This window comes from Schistosoma haematobium, chromosome ZW (genome assembly GCF_000699445.3).
Source record: "Schistosoma haematobium chromosome ZW, whole genome shotgun sequence".
Lineage (NCBI taxonomy): Eukaryota > Metazoa > Platyhelminthes > Trematoda > Strigeidida > Schistosomatidae > Schistosoma > Schistosoma haematobium.
This window is the reverse complement of record NC_067195.1, coordinates 36,895,092-36,906,681: the sequence shown is the minus strand read 5'-3', so window position 1 is coordinate 36,906,681 and position 11,590 is coordinate 36,895,092. Positions and strand designations below refer to the sequence as shown.

Sequence of the window (11,590 nt, the reverse complement as noted above, 5' to 3'; positions counted from 1 at the left end):
ATAAAGCGAGTTGTCGACAGTCATTTTCTCACATTAGTCAATGCATCTACGTAGAAAGTTCCATGAGTACCAATATACTACTAGATAAAGTATATCCCAAGATATTTCATAAGTAAACCAATTGCTTTTGTGTGGTTATCAGTCTTACCGTCTCACAAGCGGTTTCGTTTTATCAAGTGGGAAAATTCCAGAATACTAAGGCGATTGAGTTATTTCGGATTATATATCATCAAGATATTATATTTATCATGAATTATGTGACTAAACAATCAAAGAACTATTATGAAACTCGTCGGGCTGAAAGTATCCGTCCATTTTGTTGAAAATAGATGTAATTTCTATTTGAGCATTTGCTGTGAAAAATCGATGCCTTCAGTTAGGAACCTAGTAATATTTGACGATAAAAGAGAAAAAATTGGCGAATGCCGTTGTGGTGTGGGTTACTTATATCCACATAAGTAGCATATAACGGTGATCAGGTATAGAATGTATTTCAGCTGAAGATCAATAAGGAAAGAACGAGAACGGAACGCAATTGGTATTAAAATGCATGAACAATGAAATTTGAGGCAATGGACTGATATTTGCAAACGGAACAATCACGTTTTAGACGATGGATTGATATTTTGCAAATTAACCTTTCACTATATGTGTAATGGAAAGAGAACGATGAAAATCCCTCTGCAGCTTCTTTGTGGAACAGTATTGTCATTTATTTGTTCCTTCTCCTTGTTGTGTACTTTTAACCTTTGTTCCGATCTCGTTTAACCATATCTTTTGTTCTTCAGTCTTCCTCGTTTGAGCCTTTACTGTGTGATTTTGATTAAAGACTTATCCTTTGTTACCTAAGTTATCATTACATCTTGCCGGACCATTGAGAGTAAGGTTGTGTTTGACTAAGCTCAAGGTCACGGCGTGGTTCAGTGTGTGATTGTTAACCTCTTGATTGTCTGCTTGAGAGGATTGCTGGAATCCCTGCAGATAGATATTTGATCCCATCTTAATGGGAATATTTTTATTGATTCTGAGGTATCAAACCCCTTAGTATTACCTGTCTCTTTCATTGTTTAGCGCGCTACTTTGCGTTAGAGAAACTTCTGACTGTATAGCACAGGCTGTACTGTTTGAGGTGTTTCGTATTTTTGATGTAATTTGTTCTGTTTTCTAAATTAGAACCGTTTATATTGAGCACAGAGCTTGTGTTTTGATATAATATAATACGAGTATCTCAAAAACGCGTTGTGAGCTATACAGAGGAACGTGCTCTGGTCTGATCAGATGAAATTTTGGTTCGTCAGTTCGTTGTTACAACCGAATATTGGTTGTTCGGTCGTTACAGTATGGTTCTCAGATTTTAGGAAGATGCCCTGTGATTTTGTACTCAAATATATTCGATTGTCCCCGCTCGTGTTTTTTTTCACTACACAATCATTATTACTTAAGAATATGCTTAAAAGACTTCTGCGAAGTCTCTTGAACTAGATCAGCAGGCAGTGAAATCTAGAATTTGACCACTCGGAAAAAGTAAAATGTGTGACTACAGCCCACACTGTTATGTTAAGTCTACGTATTATCCAAATGTTTGAATGAATACTAAGCTTAAATAGATATTTACGGAGTATGCGAGTGTTTAGGATCCCATAAGTCATTAGAGAAACACTTCCAAGACACTTATAAATATAGTCGCTAATAGTTTATTGAATTTAAAAGCTTGTAGCGTGGTGTCGAGTCCCAGTTGACTATGAACATCGCTACCAAGAAAACACGTGCCAAACAAATCAGAAGACGGATTAGAATCAAGTTTATTCAATTGGCGATCTCGTGGGATCGAATGAATACCAAGATCGTGCCACAAAATGGTACAAGCGAAAGCAGGAGAACAGAGTACGTGCGAGCAAAGCCAAGAACCGCGAAACAATGATGGAAAATAATGGCTGTAATTAGCACAGTTAAACAAAAGCACATTAAAACAAGCACTGTTACAGTCGGTTATAATAATTGTTTTCATTAAACCAATACTGTTCTCGTGATAAAAGTAAGTATCTACAAGCTCAACAATTTGGCTTGGATTTGAGTACTCGAAATGATTACGAAAAACGTTTAAAGAAAGCTTACAGAGGTTTTCAAGAAAAGTACGTTGGAAAATTTCGAAATAATTCATATAATGAAAATCTTTTGCGGTTGTTTTAACTGTTGATCATCAATCTTGGATTGTATCTATGACACCGGCATTTTACTGCATTTAAACTTCCGGCTCGCTGTTTGTCTTAGTGTCGTGTAACGGGATTAGAATCATCATGTATGATGTTGTTAATAGATTTTGTTTTCTTTCTATTGCAGGGCAAGCAAGAATAAACGCTTTAGAAGAAGAAGAGCAAGCCCTGCACGCACTAAACTTACAGGATGACTCATAAGACCGTTTTGTAAACTAGCTCTCTTTCGGTACAGACCCCGCGAAATTTAATTTTTAAAATAAACGTCTATTGGCCTCCCTTCCTCGTTCTCTCTGTGGTGTAAAGTGTTCAGTTAACATTGTGTGTGTTGTGGCTTTAGGTCTTCCCGTCTTCCAGTGACTGCTGACTACACGTGTTACAACTGGTGGCGGAGGTGGAATGGAAAAACGCGATGAGAACCTAGACGAACCCCCTCTGATTCCAATCAGGGCTACTCCCGGTTCAACCCCACGCCAGCCACCACTGCTCGAAACATCATCAGATTACTCCGTTTGGAAATTTAAAGTTACAGCGTACCTTCAGAAAGTTCCATTGACCGAGCATTTCAACTACCTTGTTTCCTATCTGAGCGATGAAGCAGTACGCAGGGCTATAGCGAACGGGTTTGCGGCCAGTAACACGCTCTCACAAAACTGGAGAATTCTAGACGACTGTTTTTCCCTGCCCGTAGACACCCAGCAAATGACAATTCAGTTTTTATCACGCCACCAGAAAGCGAGCGAGAGTCCAGTAGACTACCTTCATTCCCTACAGCAAGTCGCAGTACAAGCATTCCCCCGATTAGATATGATGGGACGAGAGGAACTAATTCGCTCACGTTTTGTCGAGGGCCTGTTACCCGGACCACTCAAAGAACACTTTCTTCGAAATCCACCAACTGATACGTCTGACGTAAAGAGAACAACATTACGCTTCCTGGCCGCTGACAAACTAGTGAATTTATCCAATGCACATTCATCATCGGTAACGACTGTGGAACGAGCCACAAAATCTAGTGGTCCGGACACCTGCCAGGCTACAATGGCTGTGACCGACCTTCCCGGCCGAGGTGCTATCCGCGGACAGTCAAATTTGAGATGGAATAAACAACCAGCATGGAGAAGTTACAATGGGCGTCAAGCCGACTGTATATATTGCAAAAGGTTTGGCAAGAACGCCAGAAGATGCGGTCACAACCGCCCCCGTAAACCAGGTAAGCGGTGTTTTGGTTACTTATCTTCCTATGTTAATCATGTCAATCCAACTACGTTTAAAGGTAGAGTACAAAACATCGAGCTAGACATACTTCTAGACACAGGAGCTTCAGTATCCCTCATTAAGGAAGACTTCTTGCAGAGACTTAATCACAACATTCAGCGTAAACAGTGCTCCTCTACATTAATTACGGCGAGCGGAGACCCCTTGATTGCGTGTTCTAAGATCGGGTTAGAGCTAACAATAAACAGGAACTCTTTTCGACATGAATTCGTGGTTTGCCCCACACTGACCTGGAATATGATACTCGGGGTTGACTTCATGTTAAGATATCAGGCCTCAATAGACATGAATAAGTCGGAAGCCAAAATTGGCGGGGTTGTCGTGCAACTACAACGCCGGGAAATGCCAAACGAAACTGTAGCCCAGGTGGGAATTGCAGAGATTGTACGTCAGGTACAAGATAACCAATTAATAAGTGAAAAGGACCGCTGAGCTACCATTGACGTACTCCAACGATTTAGCACTGTTTTCTCAGAGAATATCCCTGGAAATCGGACAACCATTGTGCAACATTCCATTGTCACAGGTGACCACATGCCATTACGCCAACCACCTCGCAGGGTCCCGGTGCATTATCAGCCTCATTTAGAATCCATGATAAAAGACATGTTAGAAAAAAAGATTATTGTACCATCTTCGTCACCCTGGGCATCGCCAATTGTCTTAGTAAAGAAGAAGGATTCCTCCCTACGACTGTGTGTAGATTACCGGCGCCTTAATGCTATAACTAAGCGTGATCCTTTTCCACTTCCACGGATAGACGCTACCTTAGATGCCATGAAAGGTGCTCGCTGGTTCTCAACGTTAGACTTAGCATCAGGGTATTGGCAAGTGGAAGTCCGACCCCAAGATAGAAAAAAAACTGCATTTGTAGTGCCTAATGGCTTATATGAATTTCAAGTAATGCCTTTCGGGCTAACTAACGCCCCAGCTACCTTCCAACGATTGATGCAGACAGTCCTGCAAGGTCTCGTACCGCACCAGTGCTTAATCTACCTTGACGATATTATTGTATATGGCAGCACGCCAGAACAACATAATGCCAGTTTGAAGGCGGTCCTACAACGTATTAGGCAGCAAACCTAAAAGTGAAACCATCTAAATGTCGACTATTGCAAAAAGAAGTGCTTTTCTTAGGGCACCGCATTACAGAAGATGGAGTGGCAACAGATAAGGAAAAGACACGTGTGATTGTTAATTGGCCGCAACCAAAATCACCTGAAGACGTTCGTAGCTTCCTTGGACTAGCTTCTTACTATAGACGCTTCGTACGTGATTTCGCATCATTAGCAGCACCTTTACACCGATTAACCCACAAAGGACGAAAATTTTTATGGACCAGCGAGTGTCAACAGGCGTTCGATGCTTTGAAGGCTCGGTTAACTTCTCCTCCTATATTAGCCTTCCCGGATACTTCAGCAGACGGAGGCGAATTTATACTTGATACGGATGCTAGTTCCTCGGCTATTGGAGCAGTTTTATCACAAGTAGCTCGAGATGGACACGAAAGGGTCATTGCGTATGCTAGTCGACGACTAGATAAGAGTGAAGCACGATATTCTACAACACGTCGGGAGATGTTAGCACTAGTAAAATTCTTACAACATTTTCGCCATTATCTGCTGGGCAAACCCTTTCGTGTGCGCACGGATCACCGTGCACTGCAGTGGCTCCGCTCTTTCCGCGAACCAGAAGGGCAAGTGGCACGCTGGCAGGAACGACTACAAGAGTTCGATTTCACATGCGAGTATCGACCGGGAAATCGACATGCAAACGCGGATGCCCTCTCCCGAATACCCCAGACCACAGATATTATTAACGCAATTCTTAGTACAGCTCCAGAGACAGACTGGCCCTCTCTACAAGCAACAGATCCAGACTTACAGATTGTTTATCAAAGACAGCTACATGGAAATAGTAAGCCATCCATGAGGGAGCTTAAAGATCAATCTATAACAACTCGTCGTATATGCACCAAATGGGGCAACCTCAAACTATATGGTGACACATTATCCCTAATGAATGAATCAAAACAACCCCTACTGATAGTACCGCGAGTGAAAGTTGAGAGTATTGTGGAACAGGTACACCGCGAACTTGGTCATGCGGGAGAACGGAGAACTGAACACGCTGTCCGTCAACGCTTTTGGTGGCCATCCATACACGAAGATGTAGCTCAGTTTTGCAAGAATTGTAACACGTGCTGCCGTTTTAAATCGCCTCAGCAGACACCCCGTGCACCATTGACGCCGATGGTGACGACAGGACCACACCAGCGAGTTGGTATAGACATCATGGGACCACTGACTACAACAAAAAACGGGAACTGCTACATACTGGTTATGGTGGATTATTTCACCAAATGGTGCGAAGCTGTACCCCTTCCACAGCAAGACGCCCTTACTGTTGCTCGAGCTTTCATCGATCATTGGGTCTCCCGTTATGGTGCCCCTGTCTCACTCCACTCCGACCAAGGTCCATCCTTTGAAAGCCACCTCATCACTGAGATATGCCGGCTATTAGGAATCAAGAAGACACACACCACTGCCTATCACCCAGAAGGTAACGGTCTTGTGGAAAGAACAAACAGAACTATTAAAGCCATCTTGCAGTCGTTTGTCAGCAGATCGTCACCTGAGTTATGGGATGAGGTGCTTCCCCAATGCCTTTTAGCATATCGTACGTCGGTACATGGGTCAACGGGATTCTCGCCTGCTATTCTGCTGTTTGGACACGAACTACGCCTACCAGTAGAGATACAGTCACCCCTGCTGCCCTACGAAGAACAAGAGCATGTTCCGTACATACGTACTCTTCGCAACCGACTAGCTGATGCCTACCGTCTGGTCAACATTAACTTATGCAAGGCTAGTGGACACCAAAAAGATATATATGATCGTCAAGCACAAGGACCTAGGTATACAGTTGGAGATCGCGTCTGGTTACGCCGCCCAATGACGTCGCTAGGGGGTTGCAGTAAATTCCATCAACCCTGGCAAGGCCCCTTTGAAATTGTCCTCATCCGATCGCCCACCACGTTTGTATTGCGTAACATACAACGGCCTAAAGACGATGTGATAACGGTGCACTACAACCAGATAAAACCCGATCGGACGACATTTCCCTTCGATGCTCAACTCGCTGATCCACCGCCGGCCACTAGATTTTACGAAGTACCATCTGAAGGGGGACAGCATACCCGTGCCCAAGATCAGGCACTGAGGACAGTGCCTCATTAGGAGAGGGGGCGATGTAACGGGATTAAAATCATCATGTATGATGTTGTTAATAGATTTTGTTTTCTTTCTATTGCAGGGCAAGCAAGAATAAACGCTTTAGAAGAAGAAGAGCAAGCCCTGCACGCACTAAACTTACAGGATGACTCATAAGACCGTTTTGTAAACTAGCTCTCTTTCGGTACAGACCCCGCGAAATTTAATTTTTAAAATAAACGTCTATTGGCCTCCCTTCCTCGTTCTCTCTGTGGTGTAAAGTGTTCAGTTAACATTGTGTGTGTTGTGGCTTTAGGTCTTCCCGTCTTCCAGTGACTGCTGACTACACGTGTTACAGTCGCGTCTCTTGTTAGGATGCGCGAAATCGTTCATATACAGGCAGGTCAGTGCGGCAACCAAATTGGCGCTAAGGTGAGGTGTATGACACTAAAATTTTAAATTGTTTATGGTCTTAGTTTTGGGAAGTAATATCAGACGAACACGGCATTGATCCAACTGGGACGTACCATGGGGACTCTGATCTTCAGCTAGAACGCATAAATGTGTATTACAATGAAGCAACCGGTGGAAAGTATGTGCCTCGTGCTGTTCTGGTCGACCTAGAACCTGGGACTATGGATAGTGTGCGTGCTGGTCCATTTGGGCAGTTATTCCGACCAGATAACTTTGTTTTCGGGCAAAGTGGGGCTGGAAATAATTGGGCAAAAGGCCATTACACCGAAGGTGCTGAGTTGGTTGATTCCGTCTTAGATGTTGTTCGCAAAGAGGCGGAATCTTGTGACTGTCTTCAGGGTTTTCAGCTCACTCACTCTCTTGGAGGAGGTACTGGTTCCGGAATGGGGACACTGCTTATTTCTAAAATCCGTGAAGAGTATCCAGACCGTATTATGAATACCTTCTCAGTCGTTCCATCGCCTAAAGTAAACTCAATTATTTATAGTCCTATTCTTAGGTATCTGACACTGTTGTAGAGCCGTACAATGCAACTCTTTCAGTTCACCAGCTTGTAGAAAACACTGACGAAACATATTGCATTGATAACGAAGCGCTGTATGACATATGCTTCCGAACTTTAAAGCTCACCACTCCAACATATGGTGACCTAAATCACTTGGTAAGTGCGACCATGTCAGGTGTTACGACATGTCTTCGATTCCCCGGCCAGCTGAATGCTGATTTAAGGAAATTAGCTGTAAACATGGTACCATTCCCACGTCTACACTTTTTCATGCCTGGATTCGCTCCTCTTACTAGCCGTGGTAGCCAGCAGTATCGTTCCCTTACGGTACCTGAATTAACTCAACAAATGTTTGATGCGAAGAATATGATGGCCGCTTGCGATCCACGCCATGGACGATATCTAACAGTTGCCGCAATGTTTAGAGGGCGCATGTCAATGAAAGAAGTTGATGAGCAAATGCTTAACGTTCAGAACAAAAATTCGAGCTATTTCGTCGAATGGATACCTAATAACGTCAAGACAGCTGTGTGTGACATTCCACCAAGAGGTTTGAAAATGTCCGTCACTTTCATCGGGAACAGTACGGCTATTCAGGAGTTATTCAAGCGTGTTAGCGAGCAGTTCACTGCTATGTTCCGACGCAAGGCTTTTTTGCATTGGTATACAGGTGAAGGTATGGATGAGATGGAGTTCACAGAGGCAGAATCAAATATGAATGATCTCGTCAGCGAGTATCAACAGTATCAAGATGCAACAGCCGAAGAGGAAGGGGATTTCGAGGAAGAAGAAAACGAAGTAGCATGAATTAACGATTGTTTAAAAATAAGCCTAATAAATTTCATGTTTCTATGAGTTGTTTCTAGGTTCCAGCTGTTAGGTATAGTGTTATGCTCTGTTTATTGTGTTGTGGTCTGATCTGTTACAATCTCTGTATTTGTCACTGACATCAAAATACAGCAGCTTGTGTGATGTCACAGTAAACTTTTCAAATTTAGAATCTTAATGGCAGATTACGGGCTGTAAATTGATAAGAAAACTAAGCTGGTCACTGCTTACCTGACTCGCACTTTACTGACATATGGCCGTAATATGTGACACTGAAATCAGTTTTGTTGCTTTGTTCAAACATGAATAGGTGTTTTAAGTGGATCAGTTGTGACGTAGGACCTGAAGTTGTTATACCTCGTTAGAAGTGTGGTGTAGTTGTTACGGCAAATCCTAGAATAGTATAGGTAGTAGCAATAACGGAAAGAATTAGGCATAGAGTTTACGACTTGGGGAAATATGAGTAAGTGATGTATAAAATAAGTTGTGGAGGGTAGAGAAGTCTTAGATTTGTAGGAAAACAGTGAACTAGCGCCTCCGAGAACCATTATCGGCCATGCTAACCACGTGAACCTTTACCAGGTAGTCCAAAAACCTGGTTGTTAATACTCGTCTGCGTCTTGCTTTATCCGCCTTGCATACGAATTACCGGGTGAGTTAAGATGAGGGAGTCCGGACTTCTACCTGGGAAGCTTCACCATGTAGTGTTGCGCGACGTTTTGTTAGCTTAGCTATGCAGTGTTATTTGATAAGATTGATATCAATGGCAGGTTGGTTAGGAATATAATTTGTGGGTGTGTGATTATTATTAATGGCTCTATCTCAGTGCGAGGACAAATATGTCGCAATCAATATGAGATTTCCAGAAGTATGTTAGCTAACAAATCGTCTGTGGTATGTCCGGTATGAGTTGCAGCGAACTGTGTTATGCTGTCTGTTGACATTCGGCTTTGTGGGGCCTAATGAACTGAGTGTTGACGAGTATCACGTTTACTACTTGCGCTACTACAATTAGTGTGCCCTAGCAGAAGTTCAGAAGGCTATAGTTAATCTGAAACGAGGAAGGGCAGATGGATTGGCTCCAGAAGTCTTTAAAGAAAAAACTAGCCTCGATAATTATCAGTCGCCTAACTAAGACTCGTGAACTGCAAACACGAGAGAATCAAGCTGGCTTCAGACCTGGTCATGGCTGCATCGACCATATATTCACCATTCGTCAGGTTCTAGAACATAGGCATACTTATCGACGTCCGACAATGGTGGTCTTTCTTGACTTGAAAGCAGCATTTGACTCCGTAGACCGCGAGATTCTGTGGCAGTGTCTGTCATCGACAGGCGTACCTCAGAAGTACATAAACCTTGTAAAGGCTCTTTACTTGAACACTACTAGTCGAGTGAGAGCTTATGGCGAACTGTCATCTGCTTTTACAACTTCAAGTGGTGTCTGTCAAGGCTGTCCACTTTCCCCATTTTCGTTTAACTTCATCATAGATCTACTGATGGAAATAACTTTCTCGTCGACTGAGTTCTCGGGTATTGATCTCCATCCAGGAGGTCCACTTATCGACTTAGAATACGCAGATGATATAGTCCTGTTTGGTGAAGACGCTGACAAAATGCAGAGTCTTCTGGTAGCACTAAGCAACAATGCCAGAATGTTTGGAATGCTCTTCTCTCCCTCTAAATGCAAGTTGTTGCTTCAGGACTGGTCTGCGTCAACACGTGAACTAAGGATAGGGAGTGAAGTAGTCGGACGCGTTGACAACTTCACTTATCTTGGAAGTCTGATCAGCCGTAATGGGTTGGTATCTGACGAAATCTCAGCACGGATTCGAAAAGCTCGTTTGGCTTTTGCCAACTTGCGTCAACTATGGCGAAGGCGAGATATCCGTCTATCAATAAAAGGACGAGTATACTGCGCGGCAGTCCGTTCTGTTTTAATTTACGGCAGCGAAACATGGCCATTAAGAATAGAAGGTACTCGTAAGCTACTAATATTTGACCACAGATGCCTCAGAAATAATGCTGGCGTCTGCTGGGATCACCGGGTAAGTAATAGTGAGGTTAGACGCAGGGTATTAGGGAATGGTGGTAAATCAGTTGATCAGCTTGTGAATCTTCATCGACTGAGATGGTTGGGCCACGTGTTACTTATGGCTGAATACCGATTACCACGACGTGCAATGCTAACCGGTGTTGGAGATGGTTGGACGAAATTTAGGGTTGGCCAAACCAAAACGTGGCATCAGTGCTTGAAGTCACTAACTTGTAGTCTGAGCCATGTTGAGAGATGCAGACTACTTGGTTGGGGTCCGCGTGACTATCGTAACCAATGGTTGGAGACTCTTGGTGACATGGCTCAGAATCGATCACAGTGGCGTCGGTGTATACACTCTCTGTCTGCCCTCAAACTAAGAGATTAAAATCACTTCATATCTTTCTTTCTACGAACTAATTCTTTCTTCCTGTACTATATCCTTATTGCAATCTTTCTTTTATATATTACCACCTCTGAATCAACTACTTTTATGAATCCGGTGTTCATCTTGTTGTGTTAATGAGGTATGGCAACTTGGACCGATGCATATATATGCCTGGTCCTACGTTGTAGCTGACTGACTGACTTCCCTTTATCGAATCAGGATTAAAAAAATTCCTAGTTCGAAGCATAACTTCATGTTTTTATGTTTGGCTGAACTGCAGTATAGATGTCTCCACCCCTACCTATACTTGTTGCACTAGAAACGTATTGAGAACTACTGAGATTTGGACCTAGACTTTAACAAGCTAAGTGACAAAATGTAACTTAATATTGGATTTTCATTATACCTCGTATATATATATATAATATATATATATATATCTGAAGCAGAAATAATTAAGCAAACTGATTGAAATAAAAGACTACATAAGGACAGAAATAAGGTTGCAAAATGTCAGTGCTAACGCAAAATTAGGTACATGACCAGGAGAAAGAAAGCTGGCCAAACCTATTTCCTACGCGAAGGTTGAGCTGATTTGTGTAATCCGCTGCGCGTAAGAAATGAATTCTGGCACTGTGTGGCTGGATAGTAGTTATT

The 11,590-nt window shown here is 42.9% G+C and overlaps 1 protein-coding gene across 2 annotated transcripts; it reads left to right on the top strand.

The window, feature by feature from the left end:
• The first annotated feature begins 2,301 nt into the window (after positions 1-2,301).
• On the top strand, positions 2,302-9,729 carry TUBB4B_1 (Tubulin beta-4B chain). Of its 2 annotated transcripts, XM_012946403.3 has the most exons (4): positions 2,302-2,553; positions 7,020-7,135; positions 7,180-7,644; positions 7,677-9,729. In XM_012946403.3, the coding sequence occupies exons 2-4, from the start codon at positions 7,079-7,081 to the stop codon at positions 8,487-8,489; spliced, it is 1,335 nt and encodes a 444-aa protein (XP_012801857.1). In that variant the 5' UTR covers positions 2,302-2,553; positions 7,020-7,078; the 3' UTR covers positions 8,490-9,729. The 2 variants fall into 2 exon arrangements, with proteins under 2 accessions (XP_012801857.1, XP_051071290.1); XM_051211258.1 differs by lacking the exon at positions 2,302-2,553 and having other exon boundaries at positions 6,929-8,534.
• The last annotated feature ends 1,861 nt before the right edge of the window (positions 9,730-11,590 follow it).

Bases quoted from the DNA above. Each gene is read 5' to 3' on its own strand.
- TUBB4B_1 (XM_012946403.3), top strand. From the start codon at position 7,079: ATGCGCGAAATCGTTCATATACAGGCAGGTCAGTGCGGCAACCAAATT. The intron at 7,136-7,179 runs GTGAGGTGTATG...TTATGGTCTTAG, and splicing joins GCAACCAAATTGGCGCTAAG to TTTTGGGAAGTAATATCAGA. The intron at 7,645-7,676 runs GTAAACTCAATT...TCCTATTCTTAG, and splicing joins CAGTCGTTCCATCGCCTAAA to GTATCTGACACTGTTGTAGA.